The sequence below is a fragment of the Chiloscyllium plagiosum genome, chromosome 37, assembly GCF_004010195.1.
Source record: "Chiloscyllium plagiosum isolate BGI_BamShark_2017 chromosome 37, ASM401019v2, whole genome shotgun sequence".
Taxonomy (NCBI): Eukaryota; Metazoa; Chordata; class Chondrichthyes; order Orectolobiformes; family Hemiscylliidae; genus Chiloscyllium; species Chiloscyllium plagiosum.
The window spans coordinates 15,511,173-15,530,958 of NC_057746.1; the positions used below are offsets into that span (position 1 = coordinate 15,511,173).

At 44.0% G+C, this 19,786-nt stretch overlaps 1 protein-coding gene across 16 annotated transcripts in view; it reads right to left on the reverse strand.

Annotated features, from left to right (window-relative positions):
- Positions 1-19,786, reverse strand: part of LOC122541318 (netrin-G1-like) — a 910,622-nt gene that overhangs the window by 29,739 nt on the left and 861,097 nt on the right. For all 16 annotated transcript variants that reach the window (XM_043677973.1, XM_043677965.1, XM_043677962.1 and 13 more), the window contains 2 exons: positions 4,745-5,388; positions 1,111-1,283 (listed from right to left, as the gene is read on the reverse strand). In XM_043677973.1, coding sequence (XP_043533908.1) covers positions 1,111-1,283; positions 4,745-5,388 — 817 coding nt within the window. The remainder of the gene's footprint in view (positions 1-1,110; positions 1,284-4,744; positions 5,389-19,786) is intronic.

The following is a 19,786-nucleotide window of genomic DNA, read 5'->3' on the forward strand; positions in this document are numbered from 1 at the left end:
GCATGGATAGGATAAATAGACAAAGTCTTCTCCCTGGGGTTGGGGAGTCCAGAACTAGAGGGCATAGGTTTAGGGTGAGAGGGGAAAGATATAAAAGAGACCTAAGGGGCAACATTTTCACGTAGAGGGTGGTACGTGTATGGAATGAGCTTCCAGAGAATGTGGTGGAGGCTAGTACAATTAAAACTTTTAAGAGGCATTTGGATGGGTATATGAATTGGAAGGGTTAGAGGGATAGGGCCGGGTGCTGGCAGGTGGGACTAGATTGGGTTGGGATATCTGGACGGGTTGGACTGAAGGGTCTGTTTCCGTGCTTTATATCTCTATGACTCTATATCCCTCCTTCGCAACATTCATTCTTGATATTTCAGGTATTTATTACTGATAGGCTTATTCTCCTTTCACCCTCCTTCAGTTGTTCCTCGGATGTTTATCCAGCTATTACAATGCCACTCACACATCAATCCACACTTCATTGCTGTGTCTATTGGTGCATGAGTCTGGATACATCTAAACCATCCAACTTTCATAACCCACCTGCTACATAATGTTAGCCTTGCTCACTGACTCTGACATTACACTGACAGTTTTAACTTCAAGAAATGTTTAAATGGAATAAATAAGGGGAAACGTTTCCAGTGGGAGGAAGGTCAGAACCTAGAGGTCACAAATTCAAAATAATTGGCAAAGGAACCAGAGGGGGAGATGAGGTGATTTTATACAGCAATTGTGATCTGGACTGTGCTGCCTCTAAGTGCAGTGGCAGTGGATTCAATCAGAAATTCCAAAATCCAATTGGACAAAAATCTGTAAAGGAGACATTTGTAGTACTATTGGGAAAAATCAGGGGAGTGCGGTTGATTGGACAGAACTTTTGAAGGTTCCGGTATGATGAGCTGAATGGTCTCTTTCTGTGCTGTCTGAATCTCTGATGGTACTTCTGTACAACCTGTCACGATGTGTCTCTGTTTATATGAGAACACACTCACAAACACCCACTGGGTTGGATTTAGAATCATCGAGTTTTCAGGGTTTGGCACAAGGATGAAATATGAAGTGAAACTCCCCCGCTCAATGCTAGGCCGGGCCGGAGAGATGCTCATTACTCACAGACATTGGCCGTCCCTTTGGGGATGGGGAGGTACGAGCCCGCTCTCCATCGTCGGCCATGAAAACCTTTCTTGCATCGACCACAGTCCGGCCCCGTGGTGTTGTGCTCACACTCACAGCTCAGCTTCCCCTTCTTCATGACACAGTTGTTGGCGTGAAGGTTACACTTGCACCTGACAACACACAACAGCAAAAAGCCACCGGTCAGCTCTGTGAGAGATCACATTCTCCGCACCGGCAGTCTGCTCCCCCTTTATCAGCTACATTATGAAAACAATTGGTAAGGTGAAAATTAGAGTAAAACTCAGAGTTCATGGACAAGTTGACCACTGGGTCAAGAGAGCTATATCTAACCTTGAGCTGTATCTGTCACTTTAAAAGAGTAGAGGTGGCTTTACTTTCAGTTTAAAAGAGGGAGTTTTACTCAGTAAAAAGCCATGCTGTACCAGAAGTATTTGATGGAGTCCGTGTTGGGATGGCTTTACATGACAGCTATCTCCATGCTGTACCTGTCCTACAACTGTTTGATGGGTGTATTGTTGACAGAGTTTAACTCTGTGTTTAACTTCATCTATCTACCAGCCCTGTAAGTGTTTGATGGGGATAGCTTTTCTCTGTATCTAATCCTTCCTTTACCTGCCTTGGGAATGTTTGATGTATCTGTATAGAGCAGGTTTTACTCTGTATCTAACCTTGTGCTATACCTGCCTGAGGAGGATCTGATGAAGACAGTGTAGAGGTTGCTTTTCTCTGTAACCAGCCCATTCTGTTCCTGTCCTGGGAATGTTCAATTGGTACAATATGAAGGATGTTTACTCCATATCAAACCTTTCCTGGGAGTATTTTGCCTGGATAACACAGAGAGTTTTACTCTGTATCTAACTCTGTGCTGTATCCATTCTGGGAGTACTTAGTAGGGACAGCATAAAGGAAACTTTTCTCCTATTTAACCCCATTCTTTACCTATCCTGGGAGTATTTTGATAGGGACAATGCAGATGGAGCTTTACATTGTATCTAAACCTGGACTGTCCCTGTCCTGAGAGTATTTGACAGGGACAACGTAGAAGTAGCCAGACTCAGTATTTAAACCCATGCCATTCCCCTCTCTGTTCCAGGAGAACCCGTACATGTGCAACAATGAGTGTGATGCTCACATGCCTGAGCTGGCCCACCCTCCCGAGCTGATGTTGGATGAGGAAGGCAGGATTCCCACCAGCTTGTGGCAATGTGTGTCCTGGAGGAGCTTCCCCAAGCCCCTGGTGGTCAACATCACCCTGTCCTGGAGTAAATCACATTAACAAGCCCACCTACAGGGCAGGAGGGTTGTCACAATGCTGATGTACACCGACTCTCACACTGCCACGTCAGAGGAGGTGTTGCAGGTGATAATAGGGCATCTGATAGGCCTAAGGACCCCCATTTAAGTATGTGAACTTCAGCAAGGCCTTCAACAAGGGTTGCCATGGTGGATTGGTTACTAAGGATCAATCACATGGGACCCAGGGAGAGCTTGCCAATTGGATACAAAATTGGCTTGATGGCAGGAGACACAGGTGGCAGTGAAGGGTTGCTTTTCAAACTGGAAGCCTGTGACCAGCGGTGTGCTGGGTCGATTGTTGTTTATCAGTTATATAAATCATTTGGATGAGAATATAGGAAGAATGTAAGTACGTTTGCAGATAACACCAAAATTGTGACCAAGCGGACAGTGAAGAAGGATGTCGAAGAGTGCAATAAGAACTTGATCAGCTGGATCAGTGGGTCAATAGAGTTTAATTGAGAGAAATAGGAGGTGTTGCATTTTGGTAAGGCACACCAGGGCAGGACTCATGCAGTTGATTGTAGGATCCTGGGGGGTGCAGAAAACAGGCTGACTTAGGGGTTCAGGTATATAGTTTCTTGGAAGTGGTGTCAGAAGAAGAAAGGGTGGTTTAGAAGGTGTTTGACATGCTTGCCTTCATTGCTCAGACCATTGAGCATAGAAGTTGGGACATCATGTTGAGATTGTACAGGACGTTGGTGAGGCTGATTTTAGAATACTGCATGCAGTTCTGGTCACCCAGCTATAGGAAGGATATCATTAAATTGGAATGGTTACAGAAACGATTTACAAACATGTTACCAGGACTGGAAGGTTTAGGTTTTAAGGGGAGGCTGGTTAAGCTGGGACTTTTTTCCCTGGAGTGGAGGAAGTTGAAGGGTGACTTATGGAGATTATAAAATCATCAGGGTCATGGATAAGGTGAATTGTGAAGGTTTTTTTCTCTAAGGTGGGGGTTTTCAAATGAAAGGACATAGGTTTAAGGTGAAAGGGGCAAGATTTAAAAGGGACCTGAGGGGTAACTTTCACACGGTGGGTAGTGTGCACATGGAATAACCTGCCAGTGGAAGTGTGGATGCAGGTACAGTTACATCATTTAAAAGACATTTGGACAGGTACATGAACAGGAAAGGTTTGGAGGGTTATGGACCAAAAACGGCAGAGAAGAAGGCGTTTGGTATGCTTTCCATTATTGGGCAGAGTATTGAGTATAGGAGTTGGGAGGTCATGTTGTGACTGTACAGGATGTTGGTTTGGCCACTTTTGGAATATTGCATGCAATTCTGGTCTCCTTCCTATTGAAAGGATGTTATGAAACTTGAAAGCTTTCAAAAAGAATTTACAAGGATGTTGCCAGGGTTGGAGGGTTTGAGTTAATAGGGTGAGGTTGAATAGGCTGGGGCTGTTTTCTCTGGAGCGTTGGAGGCTGAAGGGTGACCTTATAGAGATTTATAAAATCATGAGGGGCGTGGATTGGGTAAATAGACAAAATCTTTTCCCTGGGGTCAAGGAGTCCCACTAGGGGCCAGAGGTTTAGGGTGAGAGGGGAAAGATATAAAAGAGACCTGAAGGGAAAGTTTTTCATGTAGAGGGTGGTGCGTGTATGGAATGAGCTGCCAGAGAAAATGGTGGAGGCCTGTACAAGTGCAACATTTAAAAGGCATCTGGGTGGGTATATGAATAGGATGGGTTTAGAGAATATGGGCCAGATGATGACAAGTGGGACAAGATAAGGTTCAGATATCTCGTCGGTATGGACGAGTTGGACTGAAGGGTCTGTTTCTGTGCAATATATCTCTCTGACTCTAGGACTCTAAAGGCAAGTGGGATGAGTTTTGTTTGGAAAAACGTATCGAAGAGTTGGACCACAGGATGTGTTTCCGTGCTGTATGACCCTATGACGCTAAGTCTGTAAAACTTACAGAGTTACTAAGCACTGACAATAGAAGTGGTGAGAATATCTCACCCTCTTGGAATCTTACATAAAATCAAAAAGACCTCCAGATATTTCCCTCACTACTGCCTTCCCCAAGTGTTTCCTGGCTTGTGTCCAGAGATGATGACCCCAACGGTGACCCAGATATTGTGCCTGATGATGCTCTGCAGATATTGACCCTAATGGTGACTCATGATGTTGACCCTCATGCCAAACTCATAAGTGTTAACACTCTTGGTGCTCCCAGATGTTCTCCGAGTGGTGCTCCCAAAATATTATCCTATCGTGTTCCCCAGATGTGGACCCTGACCCCGCGTTCCCTGAATGTGAACAGTGAGCTGTGACCCTGCCCAGAAAGGACTGTGGAGCTCTCACCGGCCACGGATGTCCAGGTTGGAGATGGCGTAGAAGTACTTGGAGAGATTGTGGGGGTCGACGCTGGTGGGTCCAGTGGCCGGCCGCAGCAGCCGGAGCCGCAGGTCAGTCAGGGTGAAGAAATCTCTCAGCTCCTTGGTGGTGTCCAGTTGGCCATACAGTGAGGCCATGTCCCCAAAGCGGGGACCCCCAAACAGGGCCAGACGCTCCTGGATCTCGAAGCGGACCATCTTGTCCACCTTCCACACGTAGCCCCTGGAGTACTCCTCGGTGCAGATGATGTCCAGCACTGAGGCGGCCCTCAGATCCCGGGCCTTTCTCGGCTCCATCCCGAAGGAGTTGAGGCAGTCGGCTGCGTAGAACTGATAGGGCTGCCAGCTCCGCCCATGGTCCAGGGACTTCTCCAGGACCATCTGCTCCGGCCGGCCAGATTCAAAGGTGATGATGATGTCTTCGGTCAGCTCGATGTTCTTCCCCCAGGACAGGGTGATGTTGACCACCAGGGGCTTGGGAAAGCTCCTCCAGGACACACTTTGCCAAAAGCTGGTGGGAATCCTGCCTTCGTCATCCAGCATCAGCTCAGGAGGGTGGGCCAACTCAGGCGTGTGAGCATCACACTCATTGTTGCACATGTACGGGTTCTCCTGGAGCAGAGAGGGGAACGACATGGGTTAGACACAGAGTAAAGCTCCTCTACATTGTTCCTATTAAATACCTCCGGGACAGTTATAGTCCAGGATTAGGTACAGAGTAACGCTCCCTCTACCTTTTTCCTATTAAATACTGCCAGGTCAGGTACAACAGAGGGTTAGGTCCAGAATAAAGCTCCCTCTACCTTGTCCCTGTCAAATACAGAGGAACCTCGATTATCTGAATGACAAGGGCAGGGACTACTTTGTTCAAATAATCAAATATTCTGATAATCTAATGTTCAGATAACACAGTTTAGCCAAACATCGGGACGTTGAGATCTTGTTTGAATATTCCAAAATTCAGATAATCGACACTCAGGTAATCGAGGTTGCTCTGTATTTGATAGGGACAATGTAGAAGGAGCTTTATTCTGGATCTAATCCAGGACAGGCACAGCATAGGGTCAAATACAGAACAAAGCCCCCTCTACATTGTTCCTATCTAATATTCCCAGGAAAGGTGCAGCACAGGGTTAGACCTAATGTAAATCTCCCTCTACACTTGATCTATCAAATACTTTTAGGCAGGTACAACATGGAGTTACAGAGTACAGCTTCCTCTACATTATACCTATCAGTTACTCCCTGAAATAACTCCACAAACACCAGTATCCTGCCATCAAGTCACCCTTTATTTACACCTGGACAGTCATTGACACTGATCCAGCTCCCTCTGAACCAGCTCTCAGAGTGAACAGAACATCTGACACTTCTGTTTATATCTGTCAGCCAGTGATCCCAGATCAATGACCTTAATCAGGAAACTCATTTCCTGCAAGGTCCAGCTGGCTTACCCGGTCACAATCACTACGCTCCCAGGAGAGGAAAAGCACAGGGTTAGATACAGAGTAAAGATTCTTCTGCACTGTCTGCCATGAAATACTACCAGGACACAGACATCACAGGCAGATTAATCTTCCCTTCTACATTGTCCCTGTTAAACAGTCTCAGGGAAGATACAGCATTAGATTAGATACAGAATAAAACTCCCATCTGCATTGTTCCCATCAACTACTCCCAGGACAGGTACAGCACAGTAGTAGATACAGAGTAAAGCTCCCTCTACATTGTCCCTATTAAATAGTCCCAGGAAAGTTACAGCACAGGGTTAGATATGGAGTATAGCTCTCTCTACATTATCCCTACCAAATACTCCGAGGGAAGTCGCAGCATAGAGTTAGAGATGCTGTTGAATGTGCCACCTCCCACCCTGAAGCAGCACACCCTCCTTTTTAAATGACCACACAACTCTCTTTGTTGGCATGGAATCTGTAAACATTGGCTATTCCCTGCAAACAAATAAGTTAAAGTATGTGCTAAAGATGGAGAGTGTAGCAATACACAAGGACAAACAAGATTAATGAATCTGCAATTGTCACAGCATCATCTAAAGGGATCAACTAAAGCTGTGTAATGGCAAAGATTATTTTTAGCTTTCTATGTAAATGAAATTGAGCGAATATTGATAACAGAATCCTCAAGCTATTTAGAGTATAAATGAATAATTGAGCAATAGCAATGTTAAGTGCTCTTGAAGTACTGTTTTCCTCAGTACATCATTAACAGCACCATGTCCCAGCACTACAACAGAAGCTTCAATGACAAGAGGCAGTTGCAACAGTGAGGGATTTCGAGGAACAGTTTCGGCTCGGAGTTCAAAAACTGGGATCATTTTCATTCCACTGTTGCTCATTGAACTCACAGACCAACATTGACTCCCAGCGCAGCAACACTTCCATTTAAAAATGTTCATCCTTCTTTTCACATCCATCCATGGCCTCACCTCCTGACCTTTTGACTCCCCCTGCACTGCACAATCTCCTGTGATATCTTTGCACTCCTCCAATTACAACCTCATGAGTATTCCCAATTTAAATGCTCCATTTTTGGGGCTGATGTCTTCCATCACCTGGGCCCTAAAGTTTGCAATTGCTTCACTAAACATTTGTCCCACTGTCTATTCCTTTCAGGCTTCTTACAGCCTGTGTGTTTGACAGATCACCTGTCCTGATATCACCTTAAGTGATTCAGTGCCAATTTTGGTCTGACTTAATCTCACTTAAACACATTGGGGGTGTTTCACTGTGTTAACGGTGTGATATAAATACAAGCTGTTGTTGTTGAAACAGGTATTAAAACATCATAATCCAGGCACACAGAAAGAGAAAGAGAGAGAGACTCAACAGGTTCCTGCGGTGTGTGTTTGAATCAAAACAGGAAAGTGAGTGGAGCACTGGAGTGTAAACACAGCAGTTTCTCAATCCTTGTTACTGCAACAAATCCACTCAACCGTTGATGTTTATTTCAGAAGGTTAAGTGCTGTTATCTTGGATTTGCAATGTGTTGTGTGACGAAGATCCTGCTTTCCTTACTAGCTAAACCACTTGCTATCAGCATGCCTCTTTCCCCTGGTTAATGATGTACCTTTGGAGGATTACTAAGGACAGAAGTTATTGGCTCTGTAAAGTTCACTCCCAGTAAAATCATGTCACTTCCAGGTCATGATTAATCTGACACTTTTGTTTGACTTAATTTATGTAGCGCCTGAACATGTCCTGAGTCATTTCACAGGAACATTAATCTGGAAAAGGCTGACACTCAGCCACGTCATGAGATAGTAGGACTGGTGAACTGAAGGGAAGAGAGAACAGTGGGAGGGGAGAAGCTGTAAAATATTTTGTGATATTCTGAGGTGCTGAAAGAGAGATGAATTTTCTTTTCATTAATGCATTCTGTTTTATTTACAGGATGTGAGCATCACTGACGAGGACAACATTTCATAGAATTGTGGAAGTATGTCATTTGGCCCATTGAGTCTACATGCATCCTCTGAAGAGCATCCCCCATTACCCACCCTCACCCTGTAACTCTACATTTCCCTAGCTGCACACCTCTGAATATTAAAGGCAACTTAGCATGGCCAATTCACCTTATCTGCATGTCTTTTGGACTGTGGCAAGAAACTGGAGCATACCCACACAGGCATAGGGATAATGTACAAACTCTACACAGTTGTCTGAAGATGGCATCCAACCCACATCTCTGGTGCTGTGAGGCAGCAGTGCTAACCACTGAGCTACCTTGCTGCAATATATTTGTTGCTAATGCCTAACTGACCTTGAGAATGTGCCGGGCATTCTATTCTATTTGGAAAACAGTTCCTTCATTTTGACACTGAAGGAATGGTGATATATTTCCAAGGAAGGATGGTGTTTGGCTGGGAGAGGAACTTGCAAGTGGTATTTCTTTTCTTTCCTACCCTGTGCACAGCTTCAGCCTTTGTTGATCCTCATCACTCATTGTAAGAAGAACAGCTTGCTCGAGGCACTTGCTACTTCTGAAAACTACAAGGAACGACATCGGATTTACAGCACTGAGACAAGTAGGACAGTTCCAAATGTGTTGCATGCACATAACAATATTAGGGTGGAAATGGCCTGGGGTATTATCACAAGACCATTAATTCAGGAAGCTCAGCTAATGTTCTGGGGATTGAGTTCAAATCCTGCCATGGCAGATGGTGGAACTTGAATTCAATTGAAAAACAAAATCTGGAATGATAACCATGAAACCATTATCAAAAGCCAAAAACATTGGTTCATGCATGTCCTTTAGGGAAGGATAGCTGTCATACTTACCTGGTCTGGCCAACATATGACTTCAGATCCACAGTAATGTGCTCGACACTTACCTGCCCTCTGGGCAATGGGGATGGGCAATAAATTTTGGCTTAGCCAGAGACACCCACATCCAATGAGTGTTTAAAAAAAATCTCCTTTGCATTATAACAACATAATTTTCTACTCCATTATGCCTCAAGTGTTTACCTGGATTCCTCTTAAATGTATCTCGGTTATTAATCTCCACCAGTCTCTCCAGGAACAACTTTCATGTTCTCACCATTGTCCAGATTGGGGTTTTTTTCCTGACATTCCCAGTGGGCATTCAGCCACTATCTTTCATTGGTCAAATGGAGAGAAAAGAAATGTCATCAACACCAATCTCATCCAATCATCCATCTTCAGCTGCTTCCATCCATTATAATGTCAGTGTGGGGATATTTGCCAATGATTGCACAAGGTTCAGTGCCATTCACAACTTGTCAGATGCTGAAGAAGTCCATGTTCAACTACACCAAGATCTGTGAGAGAAAGTGAGGGCTGCAGATGCTGGAGATCAGAGCTGAAAATGTGTTGCTGGAAAAGTGCAGCAGGTCAGTCAGCATCCAAGGAACAGGAGAATCGATGTTTCGGGCTTATGCCCGAAACGTCGATTCTCCTGTTCCTTGGATGCTGCCTGACCTGCTGCGCTTTTCCAGCAACACATTTTCAGCTCTACACCAAGATCTGTTCAATATCAAGGCTTGGTATTGCAAATGGCAAGCAACATGCACGCCACACAAATGCCAGGAAATGGTCATCTCCCATAAGAGACAATCTAACCACCTCCCCTTAGAATTCAATGTTATTGCCATCATTAAATTCTTTACTATTAACATCATGGGTGTTCCCGTTGACCAGAAACTCAGCTGGACTCAGCATGTGAAGTCAATATTTACAAGACCAGGTCAGTGGCTAGAAATACTGCAACAAGTAACTCATCTCCTGACTTCCCAAAGCCTAGCCACCACCTACAAGGCACAAGTCAAGAGTGTAATGGAATGCCTCCTACTTGCCTGGATGGGTGCAACCGCAACAACACTCAAGAAACTTGAAAACATCCAGGACAAAGCAACACACTTGATTGGCACCACACCCACAAGCATTTATTCCCTCCAACTCTTGATGCTCAGTCAGCGTACTATCTGTAAAGTGCACTGCAGAAATTCGCAAAAGATGCTTACACAGTACCTTTCAAACCCATAAACACATTGATCCAGCAGATACAGAGGATATATGTATCTACCACCTACAAATTCCCCTTCAAGCCACTCACCATCCTGATTTGTAAATAGATCGCCATCCCTTCATTATCACTCAGTCAAAATCCTGGCAATCCACCCTGGCAACAGAACATAGACTGCAGCAGTTCAAGAAGGTACCACCTTCTTCAGATTAACCAGGAACAGGCACAAGAGAATGAAAGTAGGCCTTCAGAATGCTCAGACTGTCATCATTGTATTGAGTTCAAATCAGTTCAGGACAGTCAAATGCAATGGAATCTGACAGTGCAGAGGAGAGATTGCTAAGTAATTACTAAACTGAATCAATTTTCTGGAGAACGTGTGTTGAAATCCCATCCTAGAGTTCTTTAGAACTCAATTTAAAAATCTTGGTTCAATCTCAAAGTCAGACTGACTCACAGTGACAGGTATTGGTGGTTTTACACATTATTTTAGAGAGTCCCATGTTGATCAGTCTTAATTGACCACTGCCACCTTTTGCTGGACTCTAAACATCCACATTCACTGTCCTTCTCTGGTTTGGGCCTATATGTGACTCCAGTCCCACACCAGTGCAGCTGACTCTTAACTACCCTTGAAAATCACCAAGCATGTTACCGAACCCACTGTCAATGGCACAGCAGTGCCTTCTCACGGCAGGTAGGGGTGGGAATAAATAGCTACGATTCCCACATGCAGAGATTGGATTTTCTAAAGGAAGAACAATTTTATGCCAAGTTCTTGTGAGGCAGCTCGATGGAAATCTTAGCACTGGAATTTAATTATGAAGGAAGTGAGCTGACAGAAATAAATGTTTGCTCAAGTTAATGAAACTCAGAACTCTGCACCTGGTGTTTGTGTCCAAACATTTCAGAAGTGAGAAGACCAGACGGAGGTTCCAGTGAACAAAAAGCACACGAGAGAAAGAATGAGCATCAACAGCAAATCTTCTCTAAACAGTGGTGCAAATCCCACATTATTGCCAGGATGCTTAGTAGGTCAGTCTTTATAGAGCGCAGTCACCTTTCACTACACGCTGCACTCCTACTTTTCTGATAAAGTGTCTCAAATAAGCAACTCTCCCCACCCCCATGTCTCCCATCTCACCCCAACTGATCTCCCCACTGAACCCAGCCTCACTGAAACTCGAAGCTGTGGGCAGCTGGTCAGCTATTGTATGGATTTTATGTGAAAGCATACTGAAAAGATTTCTTCCTCCTAGTCTCCGATCTATCTTCCACCTCTGATCACGTTACTAGGGGCGTGGAAAATGAAATAAGGGCTGCCAGCGAGAGCTAACCTTCCACCGACAATAAACAAGATATGTTTTCTGGTGGGTATGCAAACTGAAGATTTGTGGTAGAACAAACAGAGGAAAGTGAAAAAGAGGGCGAGAGAAAGAAAGGATGACTGACAGGCAGAAAGAGAAATTGAACAGAAAAGGCAGAGACAGAAAGAGAGAAGTAAAGAGGCTGAATAATGAGTACAGAAAGATTGGGAAAGAAACATTTTTGATTTTTACTAGCTCCACTCAGAACATCAGAACATCTCAAACCGCACTGAATTTCTGAAGAAAGGTCCAAATGTTAAGTCTGCTTTCTCTGCACAAATACTATCATATGGCTCAGTTTCTCCAGCAATTTCCGTCTTTGTTTCAGACCTTCAGCATCCACAGTTCGTTTTCCATTGCAATTATTTTGTCTGTATCCCTGATGTATTTGGAGAACTATGATAGCAAATTGTGCACAGCTCGATCACACAACTACCAGAAGGCCATAAGATATAGGAGCAAAATTCGCCCATTCAGCCTACTGTGCCTATTTTGCCATTCAATCATCTCTGGTATGGTTCACAATTCTATTCTCCTGCCTTCTCCCTGTAAACTTTGATCCCCTTATCAGCCAGCAAGCTATCTCTGTATTAAATGCACTGAGGACTTGGCCTCCACAAGCCTCTGCAGCAATGAGTTTCCCAGATTCACCACTCTCTGGCTGAAGAAATTATTCCTCACCGCAGTTCAAAAGGGTCATCCCTTCATTTTGAGACTGTGCCTTCGGGTCCGAGTCTTTCATACTAATGGAAACATCTTCTCCACATCCACTCCATACAGGCCTTTCAGTGTTCTTCAAATTTTAATCAGATTCCCTAACATCCTTCTAAATTACAATCAGGCACAGACACTGGTACCTGATCATCAGGTACAGGTACCATCAACCACTTCTCATCTAACAAGCCCTTTATCTCTGGAAACATTCTTGACAACCTCCTGTGGAGTATCCCCAATGCCAGCACATCATTCCTTCGATATGGAGCCCAGTACTGCTCACAATATTCCAAGTGTGATCTGACCAGACTTGTACAACAGTACACCTCTGTTCATGCATTCTAGCCCCTTGAAATTAATGCCTTAAGAGAATCCTAAACCAGGACTCCCAAGAGTCTGATTAGATTAGATTAGATTCCCTACAGTGTGGAAACAGGCCCTTCGGTCCAACAAGTCCACACTGACCCTCCGAAGTGTAACCCACCCGACCCATTTCCCTCTGACTAATGCACCTAACACCATGAGCAATTTAACATGGCCAATTCACCTGACCTGCACATCTTTGGACTGTGGGAGGAAACCAGAGCACCCAGAGGAAACCCACGCAGACATGGGGAGAATGTGCAAATTCCACACAGTCAGTCGCTTGAGGCTGGAATCGAAGCTGGGTCCCTGGTGCTGTGAGACAGCAGTGCTAACCACTGAGCCACCGTGCCACCCATATTCGTGCTTCAGATTTCTGAAGCCTTTCCACATTTATAAAATTGTTTTCTCCTCGATTGTTCCTACCAAGGTGTATAACTGCACACTTTCCCACATTTTATTCCATTTGCCACTTGCTTGCCCCATCTCTTAACCTGTCCAAGTCCTTCTGCAGCCCTCTTCCCACTTCATCAGCACTCCCTGTCCTTCCACTTGTCTTTCTGTCATCTCCAAACTTAGCAACAACGGCCTCAGTACCTTCATCCAAACTGTTAATGTATACTGTATTGTGAACAGATGTGGTCCAACACTGACCCCTATTTGTCACTATCTGCCCCCCTGAAAAAGACCCCTTATCCCAACTCTCTGCCTTCGACCAGTCAGCCAATCCTGCATTCATGCCAGTACTTTGCCCCTAACACCATGGGCTCTAATCGTATTTGGCAACGTCCTGTGTGGCAGCATGTCAAAGACCATCTGGAAATCCAAATAGATCATGTCCACCGGTTCTTCTTTGTCAAATTTGTTTGTTACTTCCTCAAATTTGTGAGGTGTGACCTGCCCTTGACGAAGCCATGCTGACTTCACACTATTTTACAATGCACTTACAAACACCAATGAGATCATGATCAAAAGATCTACTTTTGGTGATATTAAATAATTATTGATCAGGAGACTGGATGGCTCTCCGCTGCTCTCTTCAAAACATACCAGGGAATTGTTTTATTTTGTACTCACATTGAGAGGGAAGATCAAGCCTTAACATAATGTTTCACTCTAAAGATGAAAGCACATATTCAGTACTGACCCTGTGAAAATCAGGACTCTCACTGACCCTTATGTGGCACAATTCCTTCACTGCACAGATTCAGCATTGCGTCTGACAGTGCAACACTCCCTTAGTACTAACTCTCTGATGGTGCAACACTCCCTCAGTACTCACCCTCTGACAGTGCACCACTCCCTCTCAATACTGCATGGAGAATGATAGCCTGGATTATGCATTCTAGTCTCTTGATTGGACTTGAATCCCTGACCTTGGCTGCCTGTCTCTGTCTGTGTTTATAATTAAGTTTGCACGTGGGTATTACAGAGAAGAGGAAATGGAGAATAACAAGAGATGGAACCAAGACATTCATTCAAATGGATCGATAAAAAAAAATCCATCCCTGGATGACAGGGTCATGGTCAGTCAATCACTACCACAACAACAGCAAATAATTCTTCAAACATTCCCCCCCTCTCAGCTGCTAAAGTGAGCAGAACATTTCCAACAGTACAGCACTCCGTGGAAGCTCTGATCCAGGAATCAAGAGGCTGGTAACGTTTAACGTGCTACTGGGTTTATTAAGGACAGTGGCCCCAGGGAAAGTGAGTGAGATATTTGTCAGAGTAAGGATTAATGGGGATATAGTCTACAGTCTGAGTTTTAATCCATTTCTTGCAGCCTGTTCCAGCCTCTCCACTTTCCATCTGAGTGCTGAAGCTTTAGTCACAGGAGAACAGACTGCAATATTACAGAGCGAATGTTGGGTTTTTTCAGACTGAAATCCCATCTGTTTTCAAAGCTGCTTAAAATAAACTCATTTAAACTGGGGCGGGGGGGAAATATCGTAGAAGTATATAATATTTGAGGAGGCCATTCAACCCATTATGTTAATGCTGCCTAGCTGGAGGCACGATAGGAACACTCTAAAAATGGGGGAAAATATATAACTGAAATGAAAAGAAAGTATTTGGTGACTGGGAAAGAATGAAAGAGGTTTACTAATTAGATAGCTCTTTCAAAGAGCCAACGAAGGCCAAGTGGATCAAATTGTCCTCTTCTGTGGTGTTAGACTCTATGAGCAGCTGACAAAGAAATGAATCATGGCATTTACATTAACAAGAATAACTCATGATTATCTCAGTTCTTGGGAGATGCTGATGGGCCCAAACTGGCTGCTGCTTGCCTATTACAACAGAGACTGAACTACACATGGACTTGACTGGCAGTGAAGTGTTCTGGGACAAGGGGAGGTTGTGAAAAGCTCAATACAAACACAAATCCTTCATTTCAAGATGAAACCCAGAGACTAAACATTAACATTGACGGTCAAGACTAGTTTGAACTTTAGGAGTTGGTACTGGGATTCAGAAAAGATTGCTGTCGGACATTTAGCCAACCAAGGCACAAACTGCACCTTCTGAAGAATTAATGATTTTTAAAAAATTTGTTCAAGTTTGTCGGTGTCACTGGTTGACAAGCATTCATTGCCTGCCTCTATTTGCACTGGTGAAGGTGGAGGTGAGCTGCCTGTTTGAGCGATTGCAGTCCTTGAGATGTAGATAAACTGACAGCGCTGTTTGGGAGTTCCAGGATTTTAAGCCAGTGACACTGAAGGAATGGCGATATTGTTGCACGTCAAGATGGCATGTGACACTGGAGCCGAATGTGCAGGCTATGGTGTTCCCATGTATCTGCTGCCCATGTCCTTCTAAGTGGGTTTGGAAGATATTGTCAACCTAACCTACACCAAATGGCTTGCTCTGATTCAAGAAGGCAGAATGTCACCACCTTCACAAACTAGGGATGGGCAACAAGTGTTGGCCCATCCAGTGACACCCCCATCCCATGAATGAATGAAATAAAGGATTGGGGTGAGTTGGGTAGAGCATCTTAGAGGTGGTAAATATTGGTGTAGCTGTGCATTAGTAGTGAATTGAATGATTGTTGAAGGTGGATGGGTGCTAATCATGTGAGCTGCTTTACCTTCATAGAATCATGGAATCCCTACAGTGTAGGAGCAGATCATTTGGCCATCGAGTCCACACTGACCCTTTGAAGAGCAGCCCACACAGATCCACCATCCAACCCCATCCCTGTAACCCTGCATTTCCAATGTCTAATCTACCTATGCTGCACGTCTTTGAACTGTGGAACAAAACCAGAGAATCTGGAGGAAACCCACGCTGACACAAGGAAACTGTACAAAGTCCTCCCAGGCAGTCACCCGAGTTTGACTGTTGTGACTGCTGTGAGGCAGCAGTGCTAACCACTGAGTCACCATGCTACCCCTTGGATAGCATCAGGCCTTTTGTTGGAGCTGCACCCATCCAGGCAAGTAAGGAGTATTCTATCACACTCGTGATTTGTGCCTTATACATAACGGGCAGTCAGCAGATGAGTTACTTGCTGCAGTATTCCTAGCCTCTGATGTGATGATGAAGCCACAGTATTCACTTGGCTGGTCTAGGTCAGTTTCTGGGCATGTTAGTAATGTAGCTGAATGGAAAGGGACAATGATTAGTTTCTCTCTCATCGGAGATGGACAATTGCCTAGTATCTATCTGACTCAGATGTTACTTGATACTTATACTTAAGTGTGGATATTGTTGAGGTTTTTCTGCATTTGGACATGGTCTACTTCAGTATCTGAGTTGTTGCAAATGGTTCTGAACATCGTGCATTCATCAGCAAACATCCCCACTTTTGAACTTGCGATGGAGGGAGAGTTAATGCAATAGCTGCAAGTTAGTTCATGCAATAGCTTGGGGGACCTAGGACACTCTGCTGAGGAACTATTGCTAAGTGAGAGAATTGCAACAAGCACATCCATCCTCCTATGTACTAGATCTGATTCTATAGATATAAAATTTCTCCCTGACTCTCACTGAGACAAGTTTCACTCCAATGCCTTGATGCCATATTCTGTCAAATGCAAACTTGAAATCAAGGGCAGTCACTCTTATCTCACTTCAGAACCTCAATCATTTAATCTACATTTGGTGCAAGTTTGTAATGAGATCTGAAGCTGGTGACCCTGGAAGAACCTGACTGAGTGTCGGATTATTCCTTTGCAAATGTGCCTGACAGCATTGTTGATGACCCCTTCCATCATTTCGCTCAGGATCTAGCATAGGTTGTTAGAATGGCAATTAGTTGAGTTGGATGTGTTCTGATTTTTGTCTGCAGGGCATATCTGGGCAGTTTTCCACATTGTCAGAATGATGTCACTGGAAAAGCTCAGCCAAGGGTGTGGCATGTTCTGGTGCAAATGTCTTCAGTACTATTGCTGGAATGTTGCCTGCACCTGTAAGCTTTGCAGCATTCAGTGTCTTTAGTAGCTTTTAGATGTAGCGAGGAGTGAATGAAGTTAATTGAATGCTGGAACTACTTCAACCTCATACTTTGCTCTGATGAGCTGGGTGGCCCAATCATTGATTCATGTGGAGCCTCCACCTCCTGTTGCTTGTTCAATTATCAATTATGAATTTGAGAGGATTGCAATGCTTAGATCTGATTCATTGGTTGTGGCATAGTCCGTCCATTGCATATTGGTTCTGCTGTTTGGCATGAAGTAGTATTCTGCAGCAGCTTGACCAATAGACATTTAATTTTTAGATATGCCTGGTGTCGCCCCTGGCATGTTCTCCTGTACTTTCTGTTGTATCAGGTTGATCTCCTGGCTGATGATAATGATAGAGTGCAGCTTATGCTGGGCCATGAGGCTACAGATTGTGGTTAAATATGACTCTGCTGTTTCTGATGATGGCCCACAGTATCTGATGGATGTCCAGTTGAGTTGCTAGATCTGTTTGGAGCCTGTCCCATTTAGTATGATGGTAGTGTTGCACAATGCAATAGAGAGAATTCTCAATGAAAGGATGGGACATTGTTTCCACAAGCAGTCACTTCTACTGATGGTTACACATGAATACTTTTGGCAAACATTACAACACAGATTGTGAATTCAGTGACACAAGGCTCAGACAATTCTGAGTGGTTCCAGATGGTATTTAGAGATCCCAGTATCTGTCCAAATTACGGAAGACTACAATGTAATAAGTGTGATTCCTAACTTTAAGAAAGAGACAAGAAATGAAGCATTGAACTGAGAAGCTTTGCTTTCACTGTTTGCAAAGTGAAATTTTTGTGAGGGATTGTTTATAATACTGTTTAAGAGCATCTTGTGAGACATGAGGGAATCCAAGTCAATAGGCGGTCATGGTTGAATGATGAATAGTATGTATTTGAAAAGGTGATTATCTTGGAGATGGTAGGTGCTGTGTGCCTAGCTTTCAAGAAAAAAATTGACTGACTCAGAGAATAGTGCAATTCACTAGCTCCAGGTATATGAGACAGCAATCTCTTAAAGTAGTTGACAAATGGTTATTTGGTACATTCAGTGTAGTAAATCGACAGGTATTTGAACAGTCTATGGTAGCATCAGAGGGCATTAGGTTCAGAACTGGTGCTACTGCCTGTCATTTTCTTTTAACTGAGTTTAAATAGCAATTGCATCTAAATTTACAAACTACGCCAAATTGATGGTGAAATAACTCCACAGAGGTTTTGTATCTGTGGGAGAATTGTTAGATAAGTGGCAGCCATTTTGATACATTTTAAAAGCCTGGAAACCATTTAGAATCTCATCTTAGTGCCAACTTGCCAAAAGTCTGTGTTTTCCATGCCCAGCTCAGATGGTTGGCCTTGCAGTTGTACTGATACTTGAGAAGCCAATTCATTGCTTGCATGGGGCTATTCTTCTCTTTGCAAGGACCTATTGTACATTAACACCTGCTATCAGCGACTAATTAACACTGTCCAGACATTACTAGTGATTGAAGCTAGTGACTGGGCAGGGTGCCTAGCTTGCTCATTATCCTGCAATTAACAGTTTGCTAATTGTTAAACGATTGTAATCTGTATAATCACGCAACTCTATTGTCCTTTTGTGCACAAATGTCATTGTCACTATCTTTTATATGTGAAACTGGGATTTGTGGTTTGTCCTCATCGCCCTGTAAACTGGTTGAACGGTAGTGTTTGGGGCCTAGTTTTGCTGCTCCTCTCCATTGTAAAATTGCTGTTGTATACAGCTGTAAATGTTAACTGTTTTTTGTAAACTGTTTTGTAATTTTGTAATAAAATTTTTAAAAATCACCCAACTCTCTCTATCTCTTCAGAATGACTTGTGACCATTTGGTCGATTTGTCTCTCCCTGTGAGCTTACAAATAAACCAGTCAATACTCAAGGCTTGCGTGTGGTGCTTCACTTCTAACTTGGGCCGCTACGAGTGAGTCACACACTGCATAATTTTCTTCCACTCCCAACAGTTGGTGTAGCCGGCAGGACCTCTACTTCACGACGTTTCCTGGAACCTGTTAAATTTTGTCCCCTATCCTGTTGAGTGCCTCCCTGCGACAAGACGGGAGATGAAAAGTGACTGCTGCAGGCAGGCAAACTTTGAGCTACGAGCTGGAGTGAGTGGGATTGGGCTGTGGCGAGAGAGGCTAGTTTCAGTTTAGCGATTCTTGAGCCACGAACCAGTCAGACTGTGGCGATGGAGGTGACTAGATTTAGTTTAGTGGTCCTTAGTTGAGAGGAAGAGGTTGAGATTTTTTGGTAAGCCTTGAACCACGGGCCAGTTGGGCCATGGCAATAGAGGTTAAGTTTTGGAGTTGCTCCAAACGTTTCCATCGGCAGTTTGTGTCCGTTCCTCCTCTGAGCCAACAAGCGGGAGGAGGGAGCTGGGTTCCCTTGTAGCTATGGAATGTGAGACACTGAGGCAAGATTGGGTTGAAGGAGACTGTGCTGGACTTTGTAACTAATTAAGCCGTGTCCGAATTGAGAGATTGACCAAGAACCCGATATTTGTTATCTGTCTCAGCTTTTCTGTTGTCTCTTTCTTTTGGCTTGGCTTGTTTTGCTTTGTTGTTTTGTTTTGCTCGTTTGACC